At 38.1% G+C, this 12,314-nt stretch overlaps 1 protein-coding gene across 1 annotated transcript; it reads right to left on the reverse strand.

Annotated features, from left to right (window-relative positions):
* Positions 1-255: 255 nt before the first annotated feature.
* On the reverse strand, positions 256-3,381 carry LOC110787978 (elongation factor 1-gamma 2). Its single transcript, XM_021992613.2, has 8 exons — positions 3,219-3,381; positions 3,100-3,137; positions 2,181-2,330; positions 2,044-2,104; positions 1,909-1,961; positions 1,690-1,791; positions 1,106-1,601; positions 256-932 (listed from the first exon to the last, which is right to left on the reverse strand). The coding sequence occupies exons 2-8, from the start codon at positions 3,106-3,108 to the stop codon at positions 553-555; spliced, it is 1,251 nt and encodes a 416-aa protein (XP_021848305.1). The 5' UTR covers positions 3,109-3,137; positions 3,219-3,381; the 3' UTR covers positions 256-552.
* Positions 3,382-12,314: the final 8,933 nt, after the last annotated feature.

Consider the following 12,314-nt stretch of genomic DNA (forward strand, 5'->3'; position numbering starts at 1 on the left):
AGGGCCTAGCCAGTTATTATCATTACTGATAATTAGTTAGTTTCAACTTTCAAAGCAATGACTGTATGTTAAAGCACTCCTAAGTAGTCAAATCGGTGATGAATTTACAGAGTTGAATTAAAGGTCCTAAGAAGCGTCAAATCGGTGATTAATTTACAGAGTTACAGACAAGGATATGCATTATTCTTCTCTACCCATATCACCAATCATTATGGTGTAAGATTGCTCAACAAAATCTGTTTAAAACACAAAACATAAACTAAACACACAATTATGATAATTTGTCATTTCAAGATCTACTCATGGTAAGCTCATCAAGAACTCGATATATTGTTGTCAATAGATGACAAGATTCCGCAAAACCAAAAAAAAATAACCAAATCAAATACTAGAAAAAGTCGATAGTAAGACTTCTAAAACAAAATTAATTGGTGGAGGTAGCAGTAAATATGAAACGAGTATGAACCAAAGCGGACCACCAAACTATAGGACTCCTAGCACCAACCACACCACTGAAACTATAGGACTCCTAGCACCAACCACACCACTGAATCACTTAAAGCATTTGGCGTCGAGTAGAGCTTCTCCCTCAAAAGGCTCGAAATCTTCAATCATTTGACTAACACGTTCCTTCTGAGCCTCATCACTGATGTCCACCTTTGTCCACTCGTAGAGTTCCATGTCGTAGCACTCATCCAACACAAATTGAGGGATCTCTGGTCCACGGAAGAGCCACAAACCCTTGATCTTGAATGGGGGTTCTGCTCCAATCAGCAACATCTTGCCAAAGGCATACTTGCGAGCAAGATCCATTCTTTGCAGGAAACCGCTTACCTTGTTCATGGTCACAAAAGAGACGGTGTTCTCATCATTGTACTTGTAGTCACAGAACCACAGAGAGTAGCCCTCTGGGTCATACATATCCCAAAATCCTGCAAAAACATTGAGATGCCTATGAGAAACTTGTGTTATCATGCAGTTAATTATCATGCAAACTGCATGTACCCTTCACATAAAATGAATCACAATAGATGCAAATAAATTCCATTCATCCAAAGCCATATAGAGTCAATAAACAAAACACATTACTGGGAATTGAACCAACCTTTGATTGCAACTTCACGGAAATTGGATTTGGTGTTGGAGTAGAGCCTCTTCCACTCATCCAGTACCATCTTACTAGGGGGTAGAAGATCAAGTGGATTCTTTGCCTTTGGCTTGGGTGCTTCTTCCTCCTCTTCAGGTGCTTCTGGCTTGGGTGCCTCTTTCTTGACCTCCTTCTTTGGCTCCTCCTTAGCCTTCGGCTTTGTCGGCTGAGTAGGCTTCTTTGCTACAGCTGGAACAGACTCTGCTTGTTTAACATCACCCAACACCTTCTTGAAGTTTGGCTGATTGACCATGGTCCAGATATATCTTTCGACGTGAGGAAATTCAGAAGTAAAGCTCTTGGTCATGATTCGGCTGAATCCGTAAAACAAGTTACAGGTCATGATAATATCAGCCAATGTCACACTGTCTCCAACCAGATAAGTGTTGGAAACAAGATGTTTGCTCAATGCTTCCAGGGACCTCTTCAGTGCAGCAATGGCAGCTTCCTCAGCCTTCAAAATGATAACAAACAAGTGATGTGAGACACTATGGCTTAAGCAATATTTAGTTCATAAATAACATTCAATCACATCAACTGACCGGAGGAAGATGAACACCATAGCCAAGTCTAGGGTATAACCAACGTGCAATATTGGCATCAATCTCAGTAGATGCAAAGTCAATCCACTGCTCAACAAGGGCCTAACAAACAAAAGATATAGATACAAGCAAACTACAGTGAGTGATGCTCAGAAAAAAACACAATCGCACTTGGAAAAATTATTAATTAAACATTATCATGCTAGAGTTTAATCTTACATATTCAATAAGTGAAGAGCCAAAGAGAGTATTATCAGCGTTCAGCTTTGTAACTGCAAAGTATTGAAAAATAATTAATAAACAAGTACTAGAAGAGATGAAGATAATTATAAGTGAGAAGCACCATGAACTCACCATATCTGGCTATGGCATTACTCTCAAATACAGGACCATCAGGAGTTTCCAGAACTGGCACCTGAAAACAGACATTTCTAGGATTTACAAGTGAATTTAAAAGAATAAGATTATACCACTCAAAGATTGACAGCTACCTTTCCGATTGGGTTCATCTTAAGAAACTCTGGCGATTTGTTGGTAACGCCCATCTCAAAATCTTTGACGACGTCAACTTTAACACCAGTGTATTCTGCAGCAATAAGTGCCTTGTAGGCATTCTTATTTGGGAGTCCTGTATGCAAGACCTGGAAAAAAAAACACATCAGTGCCCAGAAATACACTAATAAATCCAACAACACGCTAATAGATTGAACCAGCAATTTGAACAAGAATAATTTGTCCCACAACTCTAATTATCATAAGGAGTTAAATGTCAACAAAAGGATGAATTCAAGTCACTGAAATGATGTAAGATCGTCAAAGACTTGTCGAAAGGGACAATTGTCCTGGCACGACGATGCATAGAGATACCAAATTAAGAATCATGTTGAAATTAACTTGTTATAACAGCTGCAAAAATAACAAACATTTCTCTATTCTACTTTCGAACAGATAGTAACCAAAATGTCTGTACTACAACATCATCTAATCAAAATGTTCCATTTCAATTCCAGATTCATGCAATCTATATTTGTAAAATCTATCAAATTCAATTTCTAATACATTTGTTATAATTAAAAAGAATCTAAACATAGAACCTCAAGGGAACTTTGAAATTAATCGCATGAATACAACCCCGCATCGTTATCATCGAATTCCAATATTTTCACATGATCAACATCACTATGATATTTTAAAATCAGAATCATAACATCCACAATAACAAAATAAAATAAAATCAATCATTACCAAACAAACAACTAATATCAATAATAAGATCCAAAATGAAATCTAAAATCAACCAAATAAACAATCACAACAAGATCAAAATTCAACAATGCAAATCAGCAATTACATCACCATTTTAAACAACTAAAATGGAAGAACAAAACATAGAAAAGAGTATAAGATTACCAGAGCCATGATGTTGATACCGATAGAAAAAATGAGATCTGAATCAAAGCCAAAAGAGAGAGATTATGAGTAAAATTCTAGGGTTTTGAGATTTAAAGAGTAAGAGAGAGAGAAAGAACCTAAGGGTAGCGCAGGCACAGCTTCTGGAGTTGTGAGGAGAGAGAGAGAAAATAGAGAGGAGAGGAGGCTGCGAGAGGTTTAAGGCTTGACGATGCGTAAATTTTTAGGGTTTCTTATACAATCGGTATATTTTTATTTTCGGCATTTTTTGTGTAGGAAATGGGGATTTTTTTTTATTACTCTCATCCGTTATCGAATATTAATCTTCTAATTTCTTTTCAATACGTATTTCAAAACATATTCATGTAAGATTTTATTTTGCTCGTTTTAATGTGTAGTTTAGCAATATCAACATTTTATATTTTTCTTACATATTTTTTGGATTGGAAATGAGAAATAAGAAATGAAAAATTTAGGTGGATTCCTTTAAAAAAGAAAAATATTCTAAAATACTCCCTTGGTATTTAAATAAGCGATACATTTTCCTTAAGCGGCCGTATTTAAAAAACAGATACATTTTCTTTTTTGACATGGTTTGGTTCCCATTTCTAATTATATTAATACTAGATTTTAAAGCCCGTGCGATACACGGATTTTTATACACAAATGTTTATAATTTATTTGTTCCAATATTATTGCACCATGTAGGTTATGTCAAAAAAAATTGATATTGGTTACCCAAAATATTTTACATTTTAGATGAATAAACAATCACATATATTACATAATCAAGAAGGAAAAGTTACAACGAAAAGTACAATTGTAGGGGGTGTTTTTGGAGTTTACGGGGGCGGTTCTTTTAGAAACCTTCGTATTTTTGTACTTTGTAGGAGTCGCCACCAAACATTATTTAAGGTCTTGTTTGGAAAGACCGTAGATGACTCTGTTAGGATAAGACTTGAATCTTCGAAACGGATGGGTGAGATCCGGGCAAGGGAACGAGATGCTTATTCCGCGAGCTTTAGAAATTATTCAAGTACGTGACACAACATTTTCAAAAATACCCTAGTTTAGACTATGTGGGTTTGAATTTAGGACAAATTGAATTTCTACTTTGTATGGCGGTCACTTTGCTTTAAAGTTAATTTAAGGGAACCTAAGATCGGTTTGTGCAAGAAATTATCTTTGTTAAGCGTGATGTAACCTTGTATTTTGTTGTATTTAACATGTGCGGTGATGAAAGCAATAAAGCAAATAAAGCAACATCACAATAGTAAATAAGTGCGGAATTAGTAAATACAAGACCCCCTAGAGATGGACTAGGGAGTAAGTCCACATTGCCTAGTAGGACTAGGCAAGTAAAGTTTCATTATTGAAAGTGCGGAATTGAAATGCGTTATTGAAATTGCAGAATTGAAAGTGCGGAATTGAAATTGCGGAATTGAAAGTGCATAATTGATAGGTGCGTAATTGAAATTGCCATATTGAAATTTGTACTTGGGCACATGAGATCCGAACGCAAAACGGCTACTTAAAAATAAGTGCGCTCGACACGAATTCAAAGCCAAAAATCTCAACTTGGGAGAAGTTGTTCATCCCAAAGTATCCTAGATTTTGCATATAGGCCTTGAACTTGAAAGCTTGAAACTTGAAATATTGAACTTGAAATACTTGAACTTGAACTTGAAATATTGAACTTGAACTTTGAAATATTGAACTTGGACTTGAAATATTGAAATTAAGAGACTTGAATCTCAAAGATCGGGCCTTTTAATGTTGAAAAGGTTAGATCTTTGATGTGCTTTTACTTTGAAAGGATCCTAGTTTAGGGAAGTAGTCATGAACAACCCTAAACATTGTTGGATCTTGAAATTTGAAAACTTGAACTTGTATATTGAAAAATGTAGTGTTGAATCTCAAAGAATAAACCTTTAAAAGTTAGAAAGACATCATCTTTGATTACTCCATACTTGAGAATGATTCTAGTTCAAAGAAGTGATTACAAACAACTTTGAACATCCTTGAATCTTGAAAGTTTGCATTTTTGTATTTTGAAAAGTTTGGATTTTGAAAAGATGTATGATTGTTGCAAGTGACATTTTTAAGAGTAAAAATGCCAACTTACTAATCATTTTGAAAATAGAAAATCAAGACATCATTGAATAGATTAAGGTTGGGATTCGGAATTACCTAGTTAGGTTTAGGCAAGCTTTCCGGTTAGAACTCCCAATTGCTTAAAGCTTGAAGATTGTATGGTATTTTTTGGAGGATTTTGTATTGATTTTTGTATTGAATATTGAGGTGCAATTTTTGTATTACGACGTTATTTCTTGAATCTGCCTCCCTTAATTCTTGGAATTAAGGGGTATTTCTAGGGGGCATGGCTGCTAAACGCCAGCCATTGCCATCGCAGCACGCCGAAGGAGCGCCCAGCGCTGGTGACGTGGCAGGAATGCTGCCAAAACAAGGACGCGGGCTCCGTCCTTGATTTGTCTTGTATTGATGTACCTTCGTACGAATAATACGATGCTTGGCACGTAGTGCTTGCTTGGGGGTTAAGACTTGATTTTGCGTCTAAAAACAAGCCGTTTCGGGTTTTAAATTTCGATTTTACGGGACGAGGCCCGGCTTGCTCGGTTTTGTGGGTCGGCGCCCGAATTTGACTTGCCTTATATAATTTTGAGTGGAAAAGGCTTCGTAAAACCAATGGAATTGTCTACTAGATGAGATTGTACTTGGATTTTGAAATTGGTTTTTGAGAATTGTATTTTGTACCGAGTTCCGGAAGGGGAACGGCCTCGGGGATTGGATTGTAGCTTTTGGATTTTGGACATGCTTTTAGCAATTGGAATTTCCGCATGGAGTTTCTCCAATTACCTAACAAGGATAATGGTATCGTCATCATCCCAATGAGGAGACACAAATTAGGTGTCTACAACAATCGTCGCAGTAATCTTACAATTCCTCAACCAAAAATCATAAGTAAAAATCAGAATATAAAATTACATTGAAATGACTGTCGTAAAGAAAAGTTGATAGGAAAAGAGGGGTTACATTGAAAAAGGTAACGGGAGTGTGGCCCGTCCGGTGCTTGACCGTTCTGAGTCCAAAGGAGGTTCGTCATCCTCCTGTTTTGGAAGGCTTGCAAGTTCCTTCTCCCGCCGCTTGGGCAAGGGGAAGATTGATTATTGATTGCAGGAGGAGCCGGGGGATAGTACTCAAGGTGCAAGGACTCAAGAGTATAGTCGCCCGACCCTAGATCTTTGTAGGCTGAATGTGTTTGAATTGTACTAGAAGGAATTGTGTTTGAAGAATGTGTTTGGAAGACGTGTGTAGAAAATGTATTTAGGAAGTGAAAAGGCTTTTGAACTTTGCTTCACTTGATCCCAAACTTGTATTTGAATTCGCTTTGAAGGCCTTAGAGCCAAATCAAAAAGTTATTATGTTAAATTATGTTTGAACATGCTTTGCTTTGAAATTGGCACATTTGGAATAAAGACAACAACAATTAGATTTTGAATTTTGAGTTTGATTTGATTTTTAGGATATTTTGAATTTTTAAGATATTTTGAATTTTTAGGAAATTTTGAATTTTTTTGTATTAAAGCGGAAATTTTGAATTTTTTTTTGTATTAAAGTGGTCGGGCCTCGGAATGAGGTTGCCTACGTGTCCCGTTAAGGAATCAGGTCGGACGTAGTTCTGACTACCTTACAGGACTTTGAATTGAATTCTTGAATTCGAACATGGAACTTAGACATAGAACTTCTTGAGTTGATCGAGGTTGGTCAGAGATCTGAATTCTGTTCCATCGACGTCTATTAGTTCGACTGCTCCCCCGGAGAGGATCTTCTTGACAATGTATGGGCCTGCCCAGTTGGGTTTGAATTTTCCCCTTGGGTCCATGATGCTTTTGCGAAGGGCTTTCAGGAGGAGCTCGCCTACCTTGATGTTTTGGGTTCTGACCCTCTTGTTGAAATGTCTGGCCACTCGGCGCTGATAGACTTGTACATGGTGAGCCGCCTGAAGTCGACGCTCATCGAGCATGATTAGCTCGTCATATCTTGCTTGTACCCATGCAGCTTCTGGGATTTTGCTTTCGAGGACTATCCTTAGAGAAGGTATCTCTAGCTCGATAGGTTGTACTGCCTCCATTCCATAGATCAATGAGAATGGGGTTGCACCAGTTGAAGTGCGAATTGAAGTTCGACACCCCCACAATGCGAAGTGCAACTTCTGGGGCCAGTCCTTGTAATTGGTAGTCATTTTCATAATGATGGTCTTGACATTCTTGTTGGTTGCTTCGACTGCTCCATTGGTTTGTGGGCGATAAGGCAAAGAGCGATTGTTGAATTTTGTACTCGGTGAATAGATCTTCACACTCTCCTTGAAAATGGGTTCCCTGGACACTGATGAACTCGTGAGGAACGCCGTATCTGCATATGATGTTTTCTTGTATGAACTAGGCCACTTGCTAGGAATCTAATACCTTGAAAGATCTGGATACTTGGACTCTTGAATAACCCGACCTCTAGCTGCTTAGAGACTTCTTCTTGAATTTTGAGGGAAACGTCCGGTTTCATGCGACGGAGTTTTTGATTGATGGGTTTTGAACCTGGAATGAGGGGAATTCTATGCTGACCGATGCTTGGATCAACCCCTGGCATATCATGATAGGACCATGCGAAGACGTCTATGTACTCTGAAAGTAGCTTGATAAGATCATCCCGCTCTGCTTGAGAAAGAGTTAGACCAATCTGATCTAGTTTTGAATCACGTACCATTGTTAGAAAGGTTAGTTTTTTCTGTTTCCTCAATTATGGGCATCCTGTTTTCATGATTTTCAATGGCTTTTAGAATTTCAAGGTCAGTTTCTTGTGAAGCAGGGTTGTTTGGATTAGGATTGTGTTTTGAATTAGAACTCGAAGAGTAAGAAGAAATTGAAGTGTTATTGAAATCAGCAATCATTACATCGACTGTTTTGACTTGAAGTTCGGCCTTTAGAGGCTCTTGATTGATGCAAGACTCTAGCCCTAGACTCTTAGACTCATCACTATACTAAGATCCAGACTCATCCTCTGACTCGGACTCGCTCATCATAGATCCTTCGCCCACAGTAATCTTGAACATTTTGCCATTTGGAGCAGATATCTTGAGGGACTTTCTCCAGGTTGGTATTGAGGTTGGCTACGGCGGCCATGAGCTGAGTGATTTGATCGACAGTGGCCATTTGAATTGATTCTTGAAAGGGACTTGAAGCTTAATTTGTAGAAGGTGAGTTGACTGCTTGCTCGATACCGGCTATAAAGGAAGCTAGGGCTGATGGAGTTCTCCTCAACCTTTCTCCTCTTCAGCGAACCCACAGGATCTTTGGACTCCTCATGATTTAGAACTTTAGAACTTGGACTTCCCGACACATGATATGATATGCATGCAATGAATGAGACCTAGACTTGACTCTAAGTGCCATTCCGAAGATTCGGGATTTTGGATTTTGTACTTGTATTCGGGATTTGCAACCCGTTGGAAGTGTTTGAGAGGAGCCTTCATTCTTTGGTGGAAGTTGACTCTTTGTACTAGGACTTGGAATATCGAAAAAGAATATTTCGACCTATTGGAAACTGAACTATTTTAGGGGAATTTCAACCCATCGAGAATTTGGAAATTAGACTTGTACTAGGAGATTGAATTTTGTATTATTTCAAGGGAATTTCAACCCGTCAATATTTTAGGGGAATTTCAACCCATTGGACTTGGAATATTTGAAGGGAATTTCGACCCGATTGAAAGGGAATTGATTTTTGTATTATTTCAAGGGAATTTCAACCCGTCAATATTTTATGGGAATTTCAACCCATTGGATCTTGGAATATTTTAGGGGAATTTCAAACCATCGAATGGAATTTTGAACTTGTATTATTTCTGGGGAGTTTCAACCCGATTGGATTTCGAAGTATTTTAGGGGGATTTCAACCCATTAGATAGAATTTGGAAATTGATTTTGTACTATTTTAGGGGAATTTCAACCCATTGGATTTGGACTTGTATTATTTCAAGGGATTTTCAACCCATTGGAAGTGTTTTGAGGGATCGAATTTGTATTATTTCAGGGGAGTTTCAACCCATTGGATAGGAATTTTGAATTTGTAATTGGAAGCGACGGAAAGCAAGGATTTTTTTTTTTGTAGCTTGAAGATGAATTTGAAGTTTGAATTTGATTCGAAGTTTGAACATTGAAATGGGAAAGAGGCACTTTTGTATAGAGCATGAGATGTTTGAATTTGAACATTCCGGCGTCACGCCATTGGATTCGAAATTGGGAAAGTCCGGCATCATGCCGCCGTGGACTTGGAATTTTGAAGTGTTTGATCTCGAATTTTGAATTTGAATTTGAATGAGGGAAATCCGGCATTACGCCATCATGGATTTGGAATTGGAAAGTTTCGAATATGGGACTTGAAATTAGAAATTTTGAACTTGAGGTTTGGAATATGGAATGGAAAAGTCGGCATTACGACGGCATGAGTTTGGACATTTGAACTTGAGGTTTTGAGATTGGAATTGGTAATTTGAATTTGAGGTTTGAAGACTTGAAAGTTTTGACTAGAAAATCCGGCATGACACCGTTGGATTTGAGTTTTGAACTTGAAATTTGAAATTCGAAATTTGAATTGGAAACTCCGGCATTATGACGCCGTTGGATTGGAATTTGAATTTGAAACTCGGAATTTGGACTAGAAAATCCGGCATTATGACGTCGTTGGATTGAACTTGGAATTTTGAAACTCGGAATTTGAATTGGAAAATCCGGCATTATGACGCCGTTGGATTTGAATTTGAATTTGAAACTCGGAATTTGGACTAGAAAATCCGACATTATGACGCCGTTGGATTGAATTTTGACTTTGAAACTCGAGATTTGAAATGGAAAATCCGGCATTATGACGCCGTTGGATTGCTTTTTTGAGGTTTTGAAATTTGGAGTGGAAAATCCGGCATTATGACGCTGTTGGATTCGAATTTTGAATTTGGCATTTGTGCGTGAGGCGTGTTTGAGGGTTTTGAATCAAATGGAGTGGCATTCCTAAAAGACCTTAAATCGGCGATTTTAGATGCATGAGGTTTGAATGATGCTCCTAGGGGCTTGGTTTCCTAGTTGGAGGCTAATTGGTTTTGGCAACGCTAGAACTCGAGGTTAGCCATTCACGCGTGCAAAGACGGCCACACAATGCACAAATAGCACGTTGTCACACTAACATGTATATGAATGCGACATGCAAAGTTCTCAACGTACCTAAGGTCGGTCTAAGTTTTGTATGATGCAAGTGGTCGGCTTTGGGTGTCAAAAAGGTACTTAACTAAGAGACGGATCCGGCGACAACTTGCACATCCGCCTAAGGGACATGTGTGTCGACAGACGGCCTCCATACTTGACATCGGGAATGTCAAGTAAATGCCAAGTTTCGGTAGGCGCGGATATGGTCACACACTTTGGTCCGGAACCGTATGGAGATTCACCATTTCGTTGCCCCCGAGGCTAGCCCGAATGTAGAACACATCCGTTTGGGCAAGGTTGAAATTCATTTTGCACAAATATGGTTTTCGAAAAATGCATGAAATGCCTAGAAATTGAAAATTGAAATCGTACTTGAATATTGTATTTGAAAAGCTCGTTTTTCGACATTCGTTCTCAAGGTTTGGGAGCGTCCTTCAAAGTACAGAAACAGACTGACTCCCACTTGAAAATTTGAGCAAAATATGGGCAGCAAGCCAATGTGAGCCACTGTGCTGGATGCAGACAGTTGCGTTGGGCGCAGAAGGCTGCGCCTGGCGCCAGTGCTGGCATCCAGAACTTAAGCAGATCAGTGGCTTGATGCTCAAAGTCTGCTCGTATTTTCGAAATTGAAATCAGGAACTCCCCAGTGGAGTCGCCATAATTGTAAGGGGTGTTTTTGGAGTTTCCCCTACGGGGGCGGTTGTTTTAGAAACCTTCGTATTTTTGTACTTTGTAGGAGTCGCCACCAAACATTGTTTAAGGTCTTGTTTGGAAAGACCGTAAATGACTCTATTAGGATAAGAGTTGAATCTTCGAAACGGATGGGTGAGATCCGGGCAAGGGAACGAGATGCTTATTCCGCGAGCTTTAGAAATTATTCAAGTACGTGACACAACATTTTCGAAAATACCCTAGTTTAGACTATATGGGTTTGAATTTAGGATAAATTGAATTTCTACTTTGTATGGCGGTCACTTTGCTTTAAAGTTAATTTAAGGGAACCTAAGTTCGGTTTGTTTAAGAAATTATCTTTGTTAAGCGTGATGTAACCTTGTATTTTGTTGTATTTAGCATGTGCGGTGATGAAAGCATTAAAGCAAATAAAGCAACATCACAATAGTAAACAAGTGCGGAATTAGTAAATACAAGACCCCCTAGAGATGGACTAGGGAGTAGGTCCACATTGCCTAGAAGGACTAGGTAAGTAAAGTTTCATAATTGAAAGTGCGAAATTGAAATGCGTTATTGAAATTGCGGAATTGAAAGTGCGGAATTGAAATTGCGGAATTAAAAGTGCATAATTGAAGGTGCGTAATTGAAATTGCCATATTGAAATTTGTACTTGGGCACATGAGATCCGAACGCAAAACCGCTACTTAAAAAGAAGTGCGCTCGACACGAATTCAAAGCCAAAAATCTCAACTTGGGAGAAGCTGTTCATCCCAAAGTATCCTAGATTTTGCATATAGGACTTGAACTTGAAAGCTTGAAACTTGAAATATTGAACTTGAAATACTTGAACTTAAACTTGAAATATTGAACTTGAACTTTGAAACATTGAACTTGGACTTGAAATATTGAAACTAAGAGACTTGAATCTCAAAGATCGGGCCTTTTAATGTTGAAAAGGTTAGATCTTTGATGTGCTCTGACTTTGAAAGGATCCTAGTTTAGGGAAGTAGTCATGAACAACCCTAAACATTGTTGGATCTTGAAATTTGAAAACTTGAACTTGTATATTGAAAAATGTAGTGTTGAATCTCAAAGAATAAACCTTTAAAAGTTAGAAAGGCATGATCTTTGATTACTCCATACTTGAGAATGATTCTAGTTCAAAGAAGTGATTACAAACAACTTTGAACATCCTTGAATCTTGAAAGTTTGCATTTTTGTATTTTGAAAAGTTTGGATTTTGAAAAGATGTATGATTGTTGCAAGTGA

Source organism: Spinacia oleracea, chromosome 4, assembly GCF_020520425.1.
Source record: "Spinacia oleracea cultivar Varoflay chromosome 4, BTI_SOV_V1, whole genome shotgun sequence".
NCBI classification, from domain to species: Eukaryota; Viridiplantae; Streptophyta; class Magnoliopsida; order Caryophyllales; family Amaranthaceae; genus Spinacia; species Spinacia oleracea.